This window comes from Nothobranchius furzeri, chromosome 7 (assembly GCF_043380555.1).
Source record: "Nothobranchius furzeri strain GRZ-AD chromosome 7, NfurGRZ-RIMD1, whole genome shotgun sequence".
NCBI classification, from domain to species: Eukaryota; Metazoa; Chordata; class Actinopteri; order Cyprinodontiformes; family Nothobranchiidae; genus Nothobranchius; species Nothobranchius furzeri.
In genome coordinates this window covers 36,274,409-36,286,737 of record NC_091747.1, presented here as the reverse complement: position 1 = coordinate 36,286,737, position 12,329 = coordinate 36,274,409, and the positions used below count along the sequence as shown (strand labels likewise).

At 43.6% G+C, this 12,329-nt stretch overlaps 1 protein-coding gene across 2 annotated transcripts in view; it reads left to right on the top strand.

Annotated features, from left to right (window-relative positions):
- The window catches only part of abcd3a (ATP-binding cassette, sub-family D (ALD), member 3a), a 35,449-nt gene extending 23,120 nt beyond the window's left edge, over positions 1-12,329 (top strand). Inside the window, exons 13-23 of one of the 2 annotated variants that reach the window (XM_070553048.1) lie at positions 700-791; positions 1,218-1,309; positions 1,392-1,458; positions 1,548-1,611; positions 2,232-2,309; positions 8,154-8,219; positions 9,114-9,203; positions 9,283-9,402; positions 9,552-9,656; positions 10,020-10,076; positions 11,920-12,329. In XM_070553048.1, the coding sequence (XP_070409149.1) occupies positions 700-791; positions 1,218-1,309; positions 1,392-1,458; positions 1,548-1,611; positions 2,232-2,309; positions 8,154-8,219; positions 9,114-9,203; positions 9,283-9,402; positions 9,552-9,656; positions 10,020-10,076; positions 11,920-11,997 (909 nt within the window). In that variant the 3' untranslated portion in view covers positions 11,998-12,329. Of the gene's footprint in view, positions 1-699; positions 792-1,217; positions 1,310-1,388; positions 1,459-1,547; positions 1,612-2,231; positions 2,310-8,153; positions 8,220-9,113; positions 9,204-9,282; positions 9,403-9,551; positions 9,657-10,019; positions 10,077-11,919 lie in introns of both variants that reach the window. The other variant, XM_070553047.1, reaches the window with a different exon arrangement.

Sequence of the window (12,329 nt, the reverse complement as noted above, 5' to 3'; positions counted from 1 at the left end):
TTGACTATTGCGGAATTTTATTTTGAAATGCTTTATTTTGTTAACTTTACCGGCCTGCCTCTTATGTCTACGTTTGACTTCCTGCCAGAATTGACGCGATTCACCCGCGGCTCGCGAAAAAATAGAGCCAACGCCGAAATGATCGCTGCACGGCGCGGGCTGGAGCGCCGGCGCGCGCCGGCGCGAGGCGATTCGCGGCGCTTCGGCGGCCCATGTGGTCGATAGAATAGCTTAACAAGGGCGCCGAATGAAGGCGGTCCCATTTTCGCGGCGCTTACGCGGCCAGTGTGTCCCCGGCCTAAACCTTTTTTCTCACTTATCCAGATATCCTGGCTCTGTCTGGACTCCGTGCAAACCCTCCCACTAGAGCCTAAACTAGCTCATTGTTAACTGGTAATGGCTGCAGACCTCTGGATTAGGGACACGGTCCATCCTGGACAGATCAGTTGTTTGGACTTTTGAGGAAAAAGCCTAACAACAACGTTCCACCTCAGTGCAGAGTTGAACCTGCAGCCATCTTGCTAACCTGTGCATCACAGTGCAGCTGTAGATCATGTACTGATGTGTGGCTCTTCTGTTCTACTGATATTCACCAGTGAACACGAGAGGCTCCCCTAAGGCTAAACGGTCACGTGAACAGAAACACCTTAGTGGGCCAGTTGTAGCACAGTTGGTATCATTAGTCCTGTTTTCTCCCAGGACTACTACCAGAGTGGCAGGATGCTCCTGAGGATGTCCCAGGCCCTGGGACGGATCGTCCTGGCTGGACGAGAGATGACCCGCCTCTCAGGGTGAGTCGCCACCGTGAACCAGAAACCTCATGTAACTCAGGGCTCTGGTGTGTGTGAATAATGTCCGTTAGAGTGTTTTGGTGTTCAATGCTCCCCATGATAAAACCTGGTGACGTTTAATTCTGTTTAGTGCGAATCGTTTGTTTTGATATTTGTTGTGTTGTTTCTGAGACGGCCTTGTTCACACAGTCTGAACTCATTAGCATGAACGGACTCTGATTAATAATCAGAAAATAAACATCTGTTCTGTTTTGGTTGGCTAGCAGATATTCTCTGAAATGAGACTTAAAGCTGTCTGTGTAAAGCCTGCTGGTCAAACCCAGACCGTGCTGTAAGGTGTGGTGAGCTGGACCAGATGTGCAGCAGAGCGCGATCAGAACCTGTGATGATGAACTAAAGTGGGTCTTTGTCTCGTGTGTCTCATAGATTCACGGCTCGAATCACTGAACTGATGATGGTTCTGAAGGAGCTGAATGCTGGCAGATATGAAAGGACCATGGTTTCTCACCAGGAGAAGGGTACCACACACACACACACACACACACACACCACGGGTATCATGTGAGGTGAAGCTCATGTTGGTTCTAATCTCCACAGCAGAAACCGTGGAGAAGAACCTTCTGGTACCTGGAAGTGGTCAGATTATCAACCGAGATAACGTCATCAAGTGAGCTGCACGTTCTCCACATGGAGACAACTGGACCTTTGTTGTTCTGTGGTGTCCTGTCAAAGAACCTTTTGTTGTTTGTTTTCCAGATTTGACCACACACCACTAGCCACACCCAACGGAGACGTTCTGATCAAGGACCTCACGTTTGAGGTAAATCCAATGCTTCAGCTCGACCAGAACCTTTCTGTCTGTGGTTTCTAGTTTGTAAACAAAAATTCAAACAGATTTGGAAATCAGAGCGAGAGATTAGATCTGATATAAATGTCGGTGTAGCTCCTCTGGGGTCTACGGGGTCACCAGATCTAAAGACCTCTGTAGAACAGTTAGGAATCAGGGTCTGGATCCCTCCCATTTAGAGAACCCAGACTCAGACTGAGCAGAACCAGGACCCAAGCAGAGTGCTGCCATCTGTAGATGACTGAAGTCTGCAGCAGCTCAGTTTGCATCACTTCCTGTGCAGCCTGGTCACTTCCTGTTGGAATCTGAGAACATTTTCATTAGGATAACGGTGTCATGTGAAACTGATGGTTTCATGAACCTCTGAGACTGGATCTGGTTTTTGACTTGGTCCTGCTGGGACTTAGCCTGATCAGCTTATGGGAAGCTCTGTGTGGAATTAAACAGAGGGCGAGTCTGGCAGGCCAGGCTAGCTGGGACTGCTCATCTAACCCGTTTCTCCAAACTGCCCAAGGTGCTGGTCAAGTCCATTCACAGCACTACGTATAAAAAGTGATTAAAACTGAACGTTCTGTCTGTTCTGTGTTCTGTAGGTGAGGTCTGGAACAAACGTCCTGGTCTGTGGACCAAACGGCTGTGGGAAGAGCTCTTTGTTCAGAGTGTTAGGAGAGGTAGGAGCTTTCTGCTTTGGTGGTTTGGATCCACTATAAAGAGTCTAAGTCACGCCCATCTTCTTCCAGACCGCGGGTCCCCGGAAGAACGAAAACTTAATGCAAGTCAACGGGGATAAAAGCGCTATTTTCTAATTCCGCTTGTTTTGTACCATGGATTTCACATATGATGTCCGTGAATTTTAAAGACACATTTTGATACCAAGAAAGTGCTTATTTTTGAACGCTGGGAAAATTGTAGTTTAAGTGTTGTGTGAAAATAAGTCCAGGACTACAAATGCGCACCACCAAAGTTACGCCATCGAACCTGACACGGAGCAACACAGATGAAAAATGGCTGTAAGTTCAGCGAATTTTAAATCCTTCAGGAGGAAAGAACCACCATAAATCTGGCCATGCGTTAAGTAGCAGCTATGCTAGGGGAGAAGAGATTCTGTATGTGATGTCACTTATGCGACGTGCCGATGTCTAATTTGTAATCGTGCTAATTACAAACTTTTAGAAAATAGCGTTTTTAGCCCCGTTGACTTGCAGTCATTTTTTCGTTCTTCCGGGGACCCGTGAGCCGACCGGAAACGTGAAGTAGTCATGAACATTTCTCAATATTGATCCCAGTTTTTCTTGGTGACCTCAATAATCACATCGACAGCAAATGAAAGACGAAGGAGTAACAGGAGCTGATTTAGACTCTGGACTACATTAAGACAAATCACCGCTGCTAGGTGCAGGGACACGACGCAATAAGACACATTTTTCGTCTGTCATGTTTTCGGCCATTTTTCTGCAACTTACTATGCGGTTCCTTCAAAACGCTAGCCTAGTAGCCACACATTTGTGTTTCCGGAAGTAGGTGTCTTTTTTTTAATGCTAGCTGTTACCATTTACTTACATTGTTTATGCTAAGCTAAAGCAAACCAAATACTGCCAGATTAGGAGAATGACTTGACTGGGTTTACAGAAAAAACTACACAAGTTACTAAATCAGGTCTTTTTACAGATTAAAAAAGAAACTACACGTGGGATTTTCACTTGTGTGTCCTGTCGATCACAAATCTAACTGTCCAATCAGAGAGCAGCAGGGCTTGGCCGCAGGCCCTCAACGGGAGGTGATGATTCAGGAGGTGTTGGTGGTTAAAACTGTGGAGCAGTTTGAATTTCAGGATGAAACGACATCCAGACATGATGCAGTTCTAAAGTTAATGTTAAAATATGAGGATCTTTAGACATAAACATGTATGATGGGATGTTAAAGACGGTTGGCTCTGAAGTGGGTGCAAACAGACAGAATAATGATAAATAATTTATGATCTAAGGGGAAGGGATAATAATTACAGCACATATACTCATTTGATAAACATACTTACAGAGGTGGAAAGTAACGAATTACATTTACTCACGTTACTGTAATTGAGTAGCTTTTTTGTAAATTTATACTTTTTAAGTCGTTTTTAAAATCTGTACTTTTACTTTTACTTGAGTAAGTTTTTAAAAAAGAATTGTAATTCGCTACATTTTAAATCATATCCGTTACTGAGTAAAAATAAATTGTAGGCTTAATAAATTAAAAATATTACGTGTAGCAGCGTCGGAACAGAAAGAGACACCTGCATGAGCGCCGCGTCTAAACCGGGGGGGGGGGGGGGGGAGGGGCTACACTCTTTATGATGAGGACAAACAGCCATTTTTACCACAGTTTTGCTCAGAAACATAAGTTCAGTCCCTGTGATCCACTCGCTGTTTACCTCCTCTCTCCCTCCTCTCCTGTGGGTTGGAACCCGCACCTTCGCGCACCGGTGTGACGTCATCAGAATTCTGCTCGGTTCGGCAACCAGACTCGGTTCCGTGTTTGAGTGTTTCCCTACCGCGCACGGAAGTGGCAAAATTACGTTTAGCGCTCCTAAGAAGTGGATTCTCAGCGCTCTGCTCATAAAACAGAAGACCTGCAGGCCTCTGTGAGTTAAAACATCCTGATACTGTTCAGGTTTAAACATTGTGCTCCATCCCTGTGTTTGAACTCAGAAGATGCTTCTTGATGCCACAGATATGTGATGATTTAGCTTGTTTCTTTATTTTACTCCAGAATAAGAGATTAAATTATTACTAAAGCAGTTCAGTGTAGTTAAATTAGTCATTCAAATGATTCTAACATGCTGCTGCTGCTGTGTGTGTGTGTGGGGGGGGGGGGGGGGGGGGGGGGGGGAGACTGCATAAGACAGCATGGCTTCATCAAATCCATGCATCCTATATCTTGGCTGAAGTAATGGCTCAGTACTTTAATAAACAGTGATGTCTCTGCAGTGTTTATGATAATGTTTTATCTTATATTGGACCTATTTTTGGTCTGGGAGGTGTAACATATCATGATACAAGCCTTTTAAAACAAGTTAAAGTGCTACAAGAGGAGATAAATGCATGAATTTAAAGTTCATATTTGGAGACCAACCTTCACAGTTTGGAGGCTCACGCTGGTGAGGAGACACCATTAGTTCTAGTAACACCTGGGCTCCCAAGGCCTATTCTGACAGGATGGACGTTACGGGACCCTTAAGGATTCCAGTTGGATGATTGGAGGATTATTTAGGAGGATTGGGATGAACAAACTGATTTCAGTGGTGAAGGGTTAAAGGTATTGGCTCAGCATTAAAATTGTAGAAATGCAAAATAACTACACTTTATTATCTATATAAACATGTACTGGGTCCAGTTTTTTATTTTATTAAGGACTTTTGTCAGAAATCATTAAAGAAAATCCAAATCCTCTCCTCCAGACAGTGTTTCGCATACGTCACTCCAGCATGTAAAACAAGCTAGCTGCTGATGCTAATATTGTGAATCACTATTATTTGTTTACTTTGATGCTCCTAATTATTACGTAAAATTGCGTTTACAGCTGCAGCAAAAGGTCTGAGCCATGTGTCTGTGTCCTACACGCATTTTTAAATAACAGGTCTGATCTAAAATAATAACCTACATCTATAAATCCATCTAGAACCGCACCGCTACTTCTGGACTCCAGACGAGTCCCGTTAGCATGACTGCAGCAAAACTAACCGTGTTCGCTCCGGTAAGGAAAGAACAAGTCCTTTGGGAAAGCTACGACACACACACACGCACACACACACACACACACACACACACACACACACACACACACACACACACACACAGATATAATCTAAAAGATGATCTCTATATTTCAACATTAAAACCTCCATGACATCCTGGATTAGTGCAAACAACGAGTTGAGCTAAGGAGTTACTCCAGCATGAGGAAGATTTATTCTGGTAAATTGTTGGTTAAATATTTTCCAGAGTTATGTCAGTAAATACACACAGCAGTAAAACTGTAGATTACTGAACTATATTGGGACACATGATGGAGCTAAGACCAGCTGAAAACTTGTCAGCTTAGAGCTCCCAGTGGAGCACAGAAATGAAATATTTAAGAAAATAAACAAACTGTACCGATTTTGGTTCTGAAGATTAACAGAATCCTCCTCTATGTCCAAATCAGGTCGCAGGTCTTCTGAGTCAAACGGTCTAAAACATGTCTGCACCTCTGGTAGTGATATCCAGCTGGCGGGGTTGAAGTTCGGTTGAACTTCTCCAGTAATCTAATATCCGTTCTCGTCGCCGTATCCCAGAGAAAAAAAAACAAATCTGATGGACTAGTAGAGGCTTCAGAAGCTACATCTGATTGATGACACATTGTTCTTTGCTATAACGCTAACGCAGAAACAGCGGAGCCAGGCATTGTTTACTACAGCTGTTTCAGCAGAGCTTCATGTGAAACGTCAACTGCTGCCCAGGGCTTAGACCGGAAGTTAGTTTCTGTTTTTCCTGCGCCAGTCACAAACATCAGATTTTCTTACAATTCCAGACATCAAAATCCAAAAACCTTTTTCATCTGAGATTTTAATACACATTTACACATGCTGTTCAAACAAATTTTGCCTCTGGCCGATATCTTTAAATGAGTGAGTGAACCCACTACCAAAGATGAACTCTGCTAACTTTAAAAATCAGCTGCTCTAAATAAGCATTCAGGGAAAAGTCATGGGCTTGTGACTATAACCTAATTTATGTTACTAGTTTGCAGTGTAACTGCCTTTGTACTTCAATATGCATATTTGTTCATTTAATTAAAAAAACGGCCACTTTGACATTTATACCCCATTGTCTTTTTTTAACTATTCAGAAGAGCCTGTCCTTGCACAGTCAAAAAAGTAACTAAGTAACTTTTACTCTGACTACATTTGAAATAAGCTGCTTTTTACTTTTACTTGAGTACATTTTGAGGCAGGTAATTTTACTTGTAATTGAGTAAAATTTCATGAAAGTAATTATACTTGTTCTTAAGTACAACATTTTAGTACTCTTTCCACCTCTGCATACTTATAATATAAACTATAATTATAGAATGACGTAATATTGTTCCATTAAACTATCAAGTAAAGGCTAGCTCGGAGGTCGGCAACCCGCGTCTCTGGAGCCGCATGCGGCTCTTCCATCCATCTGATGAGGCTCTCTGTGCTTGTAAAATAATGAATGGATATTTAAATAAAATGCTTTATATTTTACTGCATTAATTTTACATCTGTAATTCTAAGTAATCTAAGTAATCATCTGTCAATTCTAAATGTAAAGATTGTCTGCGTAAACCTGAACAGTTCCAACCTGGTCTTACTGTGAGACCGGGTTGACGCGTCACGCTTGTGCGTAATCATATCGGCGCATTCTGAGCTGACGAGGATGTGAGATTCTGGGATTCTCCTCAGACAGGCTCCTGGATGTGTCGCCATATTGGAGACAGGAACGAGCGCTATTCAGCCAAAGTTTCATAATCAGGGAACATTTTCTAAGTGACAAGTCTTGCTTCAGTCGGAGGAATCTTCCTGCATGCGCTCTGGTTCTGCAACGCGCTCCAAGCCCCTCTCCACATCTTCAGCTTGCTGTGGACCTTATGTAGTACACGCTGACAGTGAGCTGCGCTGAGCAGTGTCCAGCTCAGATGTTCAGATGGGAATCTTTTCTTGAGTGATTTAGCTACATCTGCGATGTGCGTAACAAATAAAATGTCAGTTCGTCTGCATGCGTCGGGGTAATTCTTTCTATTCTTTCTCCGTCAAAATAAACGGCCAAATACGGGAACTGTCCGGTCAACACAAGCCCTGCTTTTAACTGTTCTGTTTTCTTGTGAAAATTGTTGCAAAGAGATGTAATTTAACTTGATTAACACCAGAGCCAGGCACACTGCACCGTTATCTCCGTCGCTGTTAATGAGGGAAAAACAAAATGATCAGATCCTTTTCTCACCTTCCCCACCTACAAAGTTTAATTACAACAATCAAACATGATAGAGCCTGGATTTGTATTCTGAACAGTCTAAACATGTTTTAAAAAGAAACGTATGACAAAAGTGGCACCTGCTCAGTAAAACCACCAACAGGGTGAAAAATACCAAAAATTGAAGGCAGAGACGGGCTACAACTTCTGGATCCACTTTATATAAATCGTTTTATTGATTATCGTCTTATGAAAGATAACTTTGACGTACACGAGCGACCGGTACCGGCTGCTGTCACCTGTTGTGATTGGTTAAAGCAGCTCTCTGCTGTCTGAGGGTAGGCCCCGCCCACAACGCCACGGCTGCTGTGGCTCCCAGTGTTTTCTTTACTGTGGGAAACGGGTAATAATGGCTCTTTGATGGGAACAGGTTGCCGACCCCTGGGCTAGCTGATTGGGTGGTTGAATGTGACACTGACCAGTATTAACCACTTTTATCTCTGGTGTCTAGAAGAAAGCTTTTCCTCCTATGTTGACCGGTCTTGCTCTCTCTGACAGCTGTGGCCTTTGTTTGGAGGATGTCTGACTAAACCTGAGAGGGGAAAGCTCTTCTACGTTCCACAGGTAAACTAAAGCCATGGCTTCGGGTAGACGTAGTTTCATCGTTGCAAGTTTTAGAGAAATAAAATGATCATATCCAGTAAACGGCTCAACTCCACCACCTGCTGTTGGAAATTGTTAACTGCACATTCTTAAAATGTGATCTCCAGATATTTGAGGTTAACAGAAACAGAAACTTTCTGCTTTGAAGACAAAACCTGCTGGTATTTAGTTTATAATTCTGAATGTATTTATTGTAAATCTACAACAGTAAACGTGTGTCAGATTAAATAATCTGGTTCTGTTGGTGTAAGCTGATGCCTTTGTCTAACCTGCTGCACCTCATGCTCTGGTTTAGTCTACATGTCACAGATCAATTATCTCTGCAGGTTATCCTGTTAAAGAAGCATTTACATCTGCTGTGACCCGCCCATCCCCCGTCCTCTGATCCGCCCGCCTGTGACCCATCACAGGGGTTGGATTGGGGGGTTAAACCACCAAATGGTTCCCGAGCACGGCTGTGTCTGCAGCTCACCGCTCCCCCAGGGGATGGGTCAAATGCGGAGAACAAATTTCGCACACACATTAGTGTATGTGACAACTAATGGGACTTTAACTTTAACATCCATCCCTCCCCCTGTGACCTGCCTGTCCCCCTTTAGTGCCCCCCAGTGACCCAGGCACATTTAAAACATGTTGAACTCTCCTGTACCTTTGCGACCTTGTGAGTCCCAGCTCAGTAAGACACAAGAATAACCGGCGTCCCCAGTGTCTCAGTCATACCACAGAATGGAAATGTGTGTGTTGGATCATCAGACCTGTGGACACCTTTAACACAGCCAGTTCTAAACAAACTGGACAAACTTGGTTCTGATTCTTAAATTAAAGATGCTGATTTAAGTTGTTTCTGTTGGACAGAGACCCTACATGACCCTGGGCTCTCTGAGGGACCAGGTGATTTACCCCGACACCGTGGAGGAACAGAGGAGGAAAGGTATCTCTGACCAGGTGAGATCTCAGACCCACCCACAACCTCACACCTCTAGCCAGCACTGGTTTCTGATGGATGTCATGTCCCTGAGTCCAGGTGTTGAAGGAGTACCTGGACAATGTTCAGCTGGGTCACATCTTGGACAGGGAGGGGAGCTGGGACTCCATCCAGGACTGGATGGATGTTCTGAGTGGAGGAGAGAAGCAGAGGATGGCTGTAGGTGTTATTACAGAGACACGGTCCTGAACAGACTGATGTCCCAGTCTGTGGGACTTCTCATCTCACTCTCAGTAGTTCACCTCCGGGTTTGTGAGTAGAACCTGTTCTAATAACGTTTCTGGGACGGGATGTGTTTGTGACTGCAGATGGCCCGACTGTTCTACCACAAACCCCAGTTCGCCATCCTGGATGAGTGCACTAGCGCCGTGAGTGTGGACGTGGAGGACTATATCTACAGCCACTGCAGAACGGTAGGACACCCTGCTCAACTTTGACCCACCTAGACAGCTGATCAGGACAACGAGAACCGGGTCCAACAGCTCAGACCTGAGGCAAGGGGAGCCTGGTCTCAGAAACTCCAAGAGCTAAATGAGCATTTAAATCGGGGGCTGGTAGAATAAAAAAAAAATGTTCTATGTTTGACGTGATTCGTTCCTAGATTCAGTAACAGAAGCTCCTGGAGCAGATGGGGCTCATTTAAAGGGGGTTTTATTGTGAAAAGCTGGAGTCTGGAGCAGATTCTGTAGAACCTCAGAGATGAACGGTTTTGGACGTGAACGTGCATAATCCTGTGTTCTATAACGAAGTAAAGAAACTGTTTCTCTGATCCTCAGGTGGGCATCACCCTGTTCACCGTGTCCCACAGAAAGTCCCTGTGGAAGCACCATGAGGTACGCACCCCTGCCCTCTGTGGGACAGTCCATATCTATCCTGTCTAGAGCCCGGGGTCTAGTGGTAATCTAGATATAATTCGGTTATAATCTGTCTTAATCAGGTTGCTCACAGTGGTGTTGAGTGCGAACCAGAAAAGTTCAACAAACGGTTTCAGATTCACTGACTTTAGTAACTGTGTCAACCTGGGTTAAAAAGCCTTCTTTATTGGTGTCTCCATGGCAACCACAGTTCAACAGACTTGACTGCTGGTCCAGGACCGTTTCTAAATACGCATACTAGTCTATACTCACGTACTTGTGAAACGTCACCAATGTTGGCCCAAGTGCTCTCAAACTTACTGGTGTTCTAGCTCCGCCCACTGTGTTCAGGATGCATCAACACATCCTTCTGATGACTAGGGTTGGCAAGTTATCCCATAATGCATTGTGTCACAAACCGTTACACCCTGAGAAGAGAAAGCTCATAGTTGTGTTTTTATATCAAAAATAGAAATAATGAAGTCTAAATAAATAAACAGTCGTCTGTTATTGTAGATAATTGTGTGTAACCTGTCAAATTTGCTGAGTGTTTTTCTTTCTTCAAATCAAATCAAAGCTTTATTTACAAAGCACCTTCCGCAACCCTGTCAGGAAGCCCAAGGCGCTGAACATGGAGCAGTACAAAGTTAAATAAAGTGAATAAATCAGAAAATAAAAGCAATTCAAATTACAGATCTTGGACTTGGACCACCACTAACCACTAATTAGCTAGCCCACTATCAAAATAATATGGGCATTTCCTTTAATTTAGTATTTCAGGTCATTTTTTTAAAAGAGCAAGTCACCACCAAATCACTTTTTTTTTTTTTTTTTGCTGATAAACTAAAGGAGTGTCTAATCATGCTGCAGACACGTGTAGTCAATAATTTGGCAGTTCAGTGCATCTTGGTTAAAATTCAAATATTCTGCCTAAAACTGTGAGTGTTGCGCCGTCGTCAGGGAAAAATTCTGCACTGTATTTGAATTTAAATCTGCCACCGCTATTGGCTAAGAGGTATGCTATGATGTCATCTGGTATATTATGATGTCATAATGCCATTGTGAGCCTGTGTGTGTGTGTGTGTATTTGTTAGCGGCTCCGCCCTCTCGGTCTGCCAAGCAACAGCATTTGTTGCATTTTTCAAACATGAAGTGGGAGTGGAGTAAGTTTATTGTAGGGGGTGACTTGCTCTTTAACTGTAGCATAAAGCAGCGCTTGTTGCCATGACGTAACGGAGTATACGGTTCTGTTCCGTCCTCTCGTGCTCGGTAGAATAGACTTTCTGCAGTACAAACCAAGAATGTACTTGTCAAGTACACAAACGTGCTGCTTGTGTACTTGGGTAAGGAGAAACGGCCCTGGTGTAGAGGCGGTGGTGTAGGTAGACCAGAATTAGGAGACGGAGGCTGAACGCCAGTGTTAAATGTTGCATTCAATATTATTTATCATCACCTCACGCAGATTTATCGTTTATTTATAGTCATTCATCATTGATCCAACATTGGTTAAATATATTGTGAGGAGGTGTTGGACCATATTAAACAGGTTTTCATTTGATCCATCAGGAGTAAAGACCTCGTTAAACAGGAAGCGTGAACGTCTGAGCATAGGAACTCTGGTGTTTCTGAAAGAAAACATGTTGGCTCAGAGTCTGTTACCATGGTGACAGAACCAGACCTCTACAGGCCCTGATGGTTTATTACTGGATCAGATCTCTGTGTGATCAGCTGATCCCACCAGACCAGCCTTTAGGTCCTGACAGGTCTGGACTGGGTCTGTCCTCAATGAAATTTGACCTTGTCTCGTGTCTCTGTCCTACAGTTCTACCTGCACATGGACGGCAGAGGGAACTACGAGTTCAAGCCCATCACAGAAGAAACGGTGGAGTTTGGATCTTAACCGGCAGCTGATCCAAACCATTAATTCTTTGCACTTGAATCTAGAAATGATGTTTTTAATAATTTAGAACATTTTTATTTAATATTTCACTTTACTTCTAATCAGAATGGTTTTATTATTTTGTGGTGAGATGATTAAACTGATGGGATCATGTGGTACTGTACTGTACTGTAGTGGGGGGGGGGGGGCTGTTTGAGCCCTATGCTTACCCAGAACTTGTCTTCCTCCAGGAACTGATAGCAGGTTTAAACATCAGCAGAGGTGTTTTCAGGCTGCTGCTGTTGGTCACCATCAGCTCATTATCACCATTAAAGCTAACAATGCTACACTAA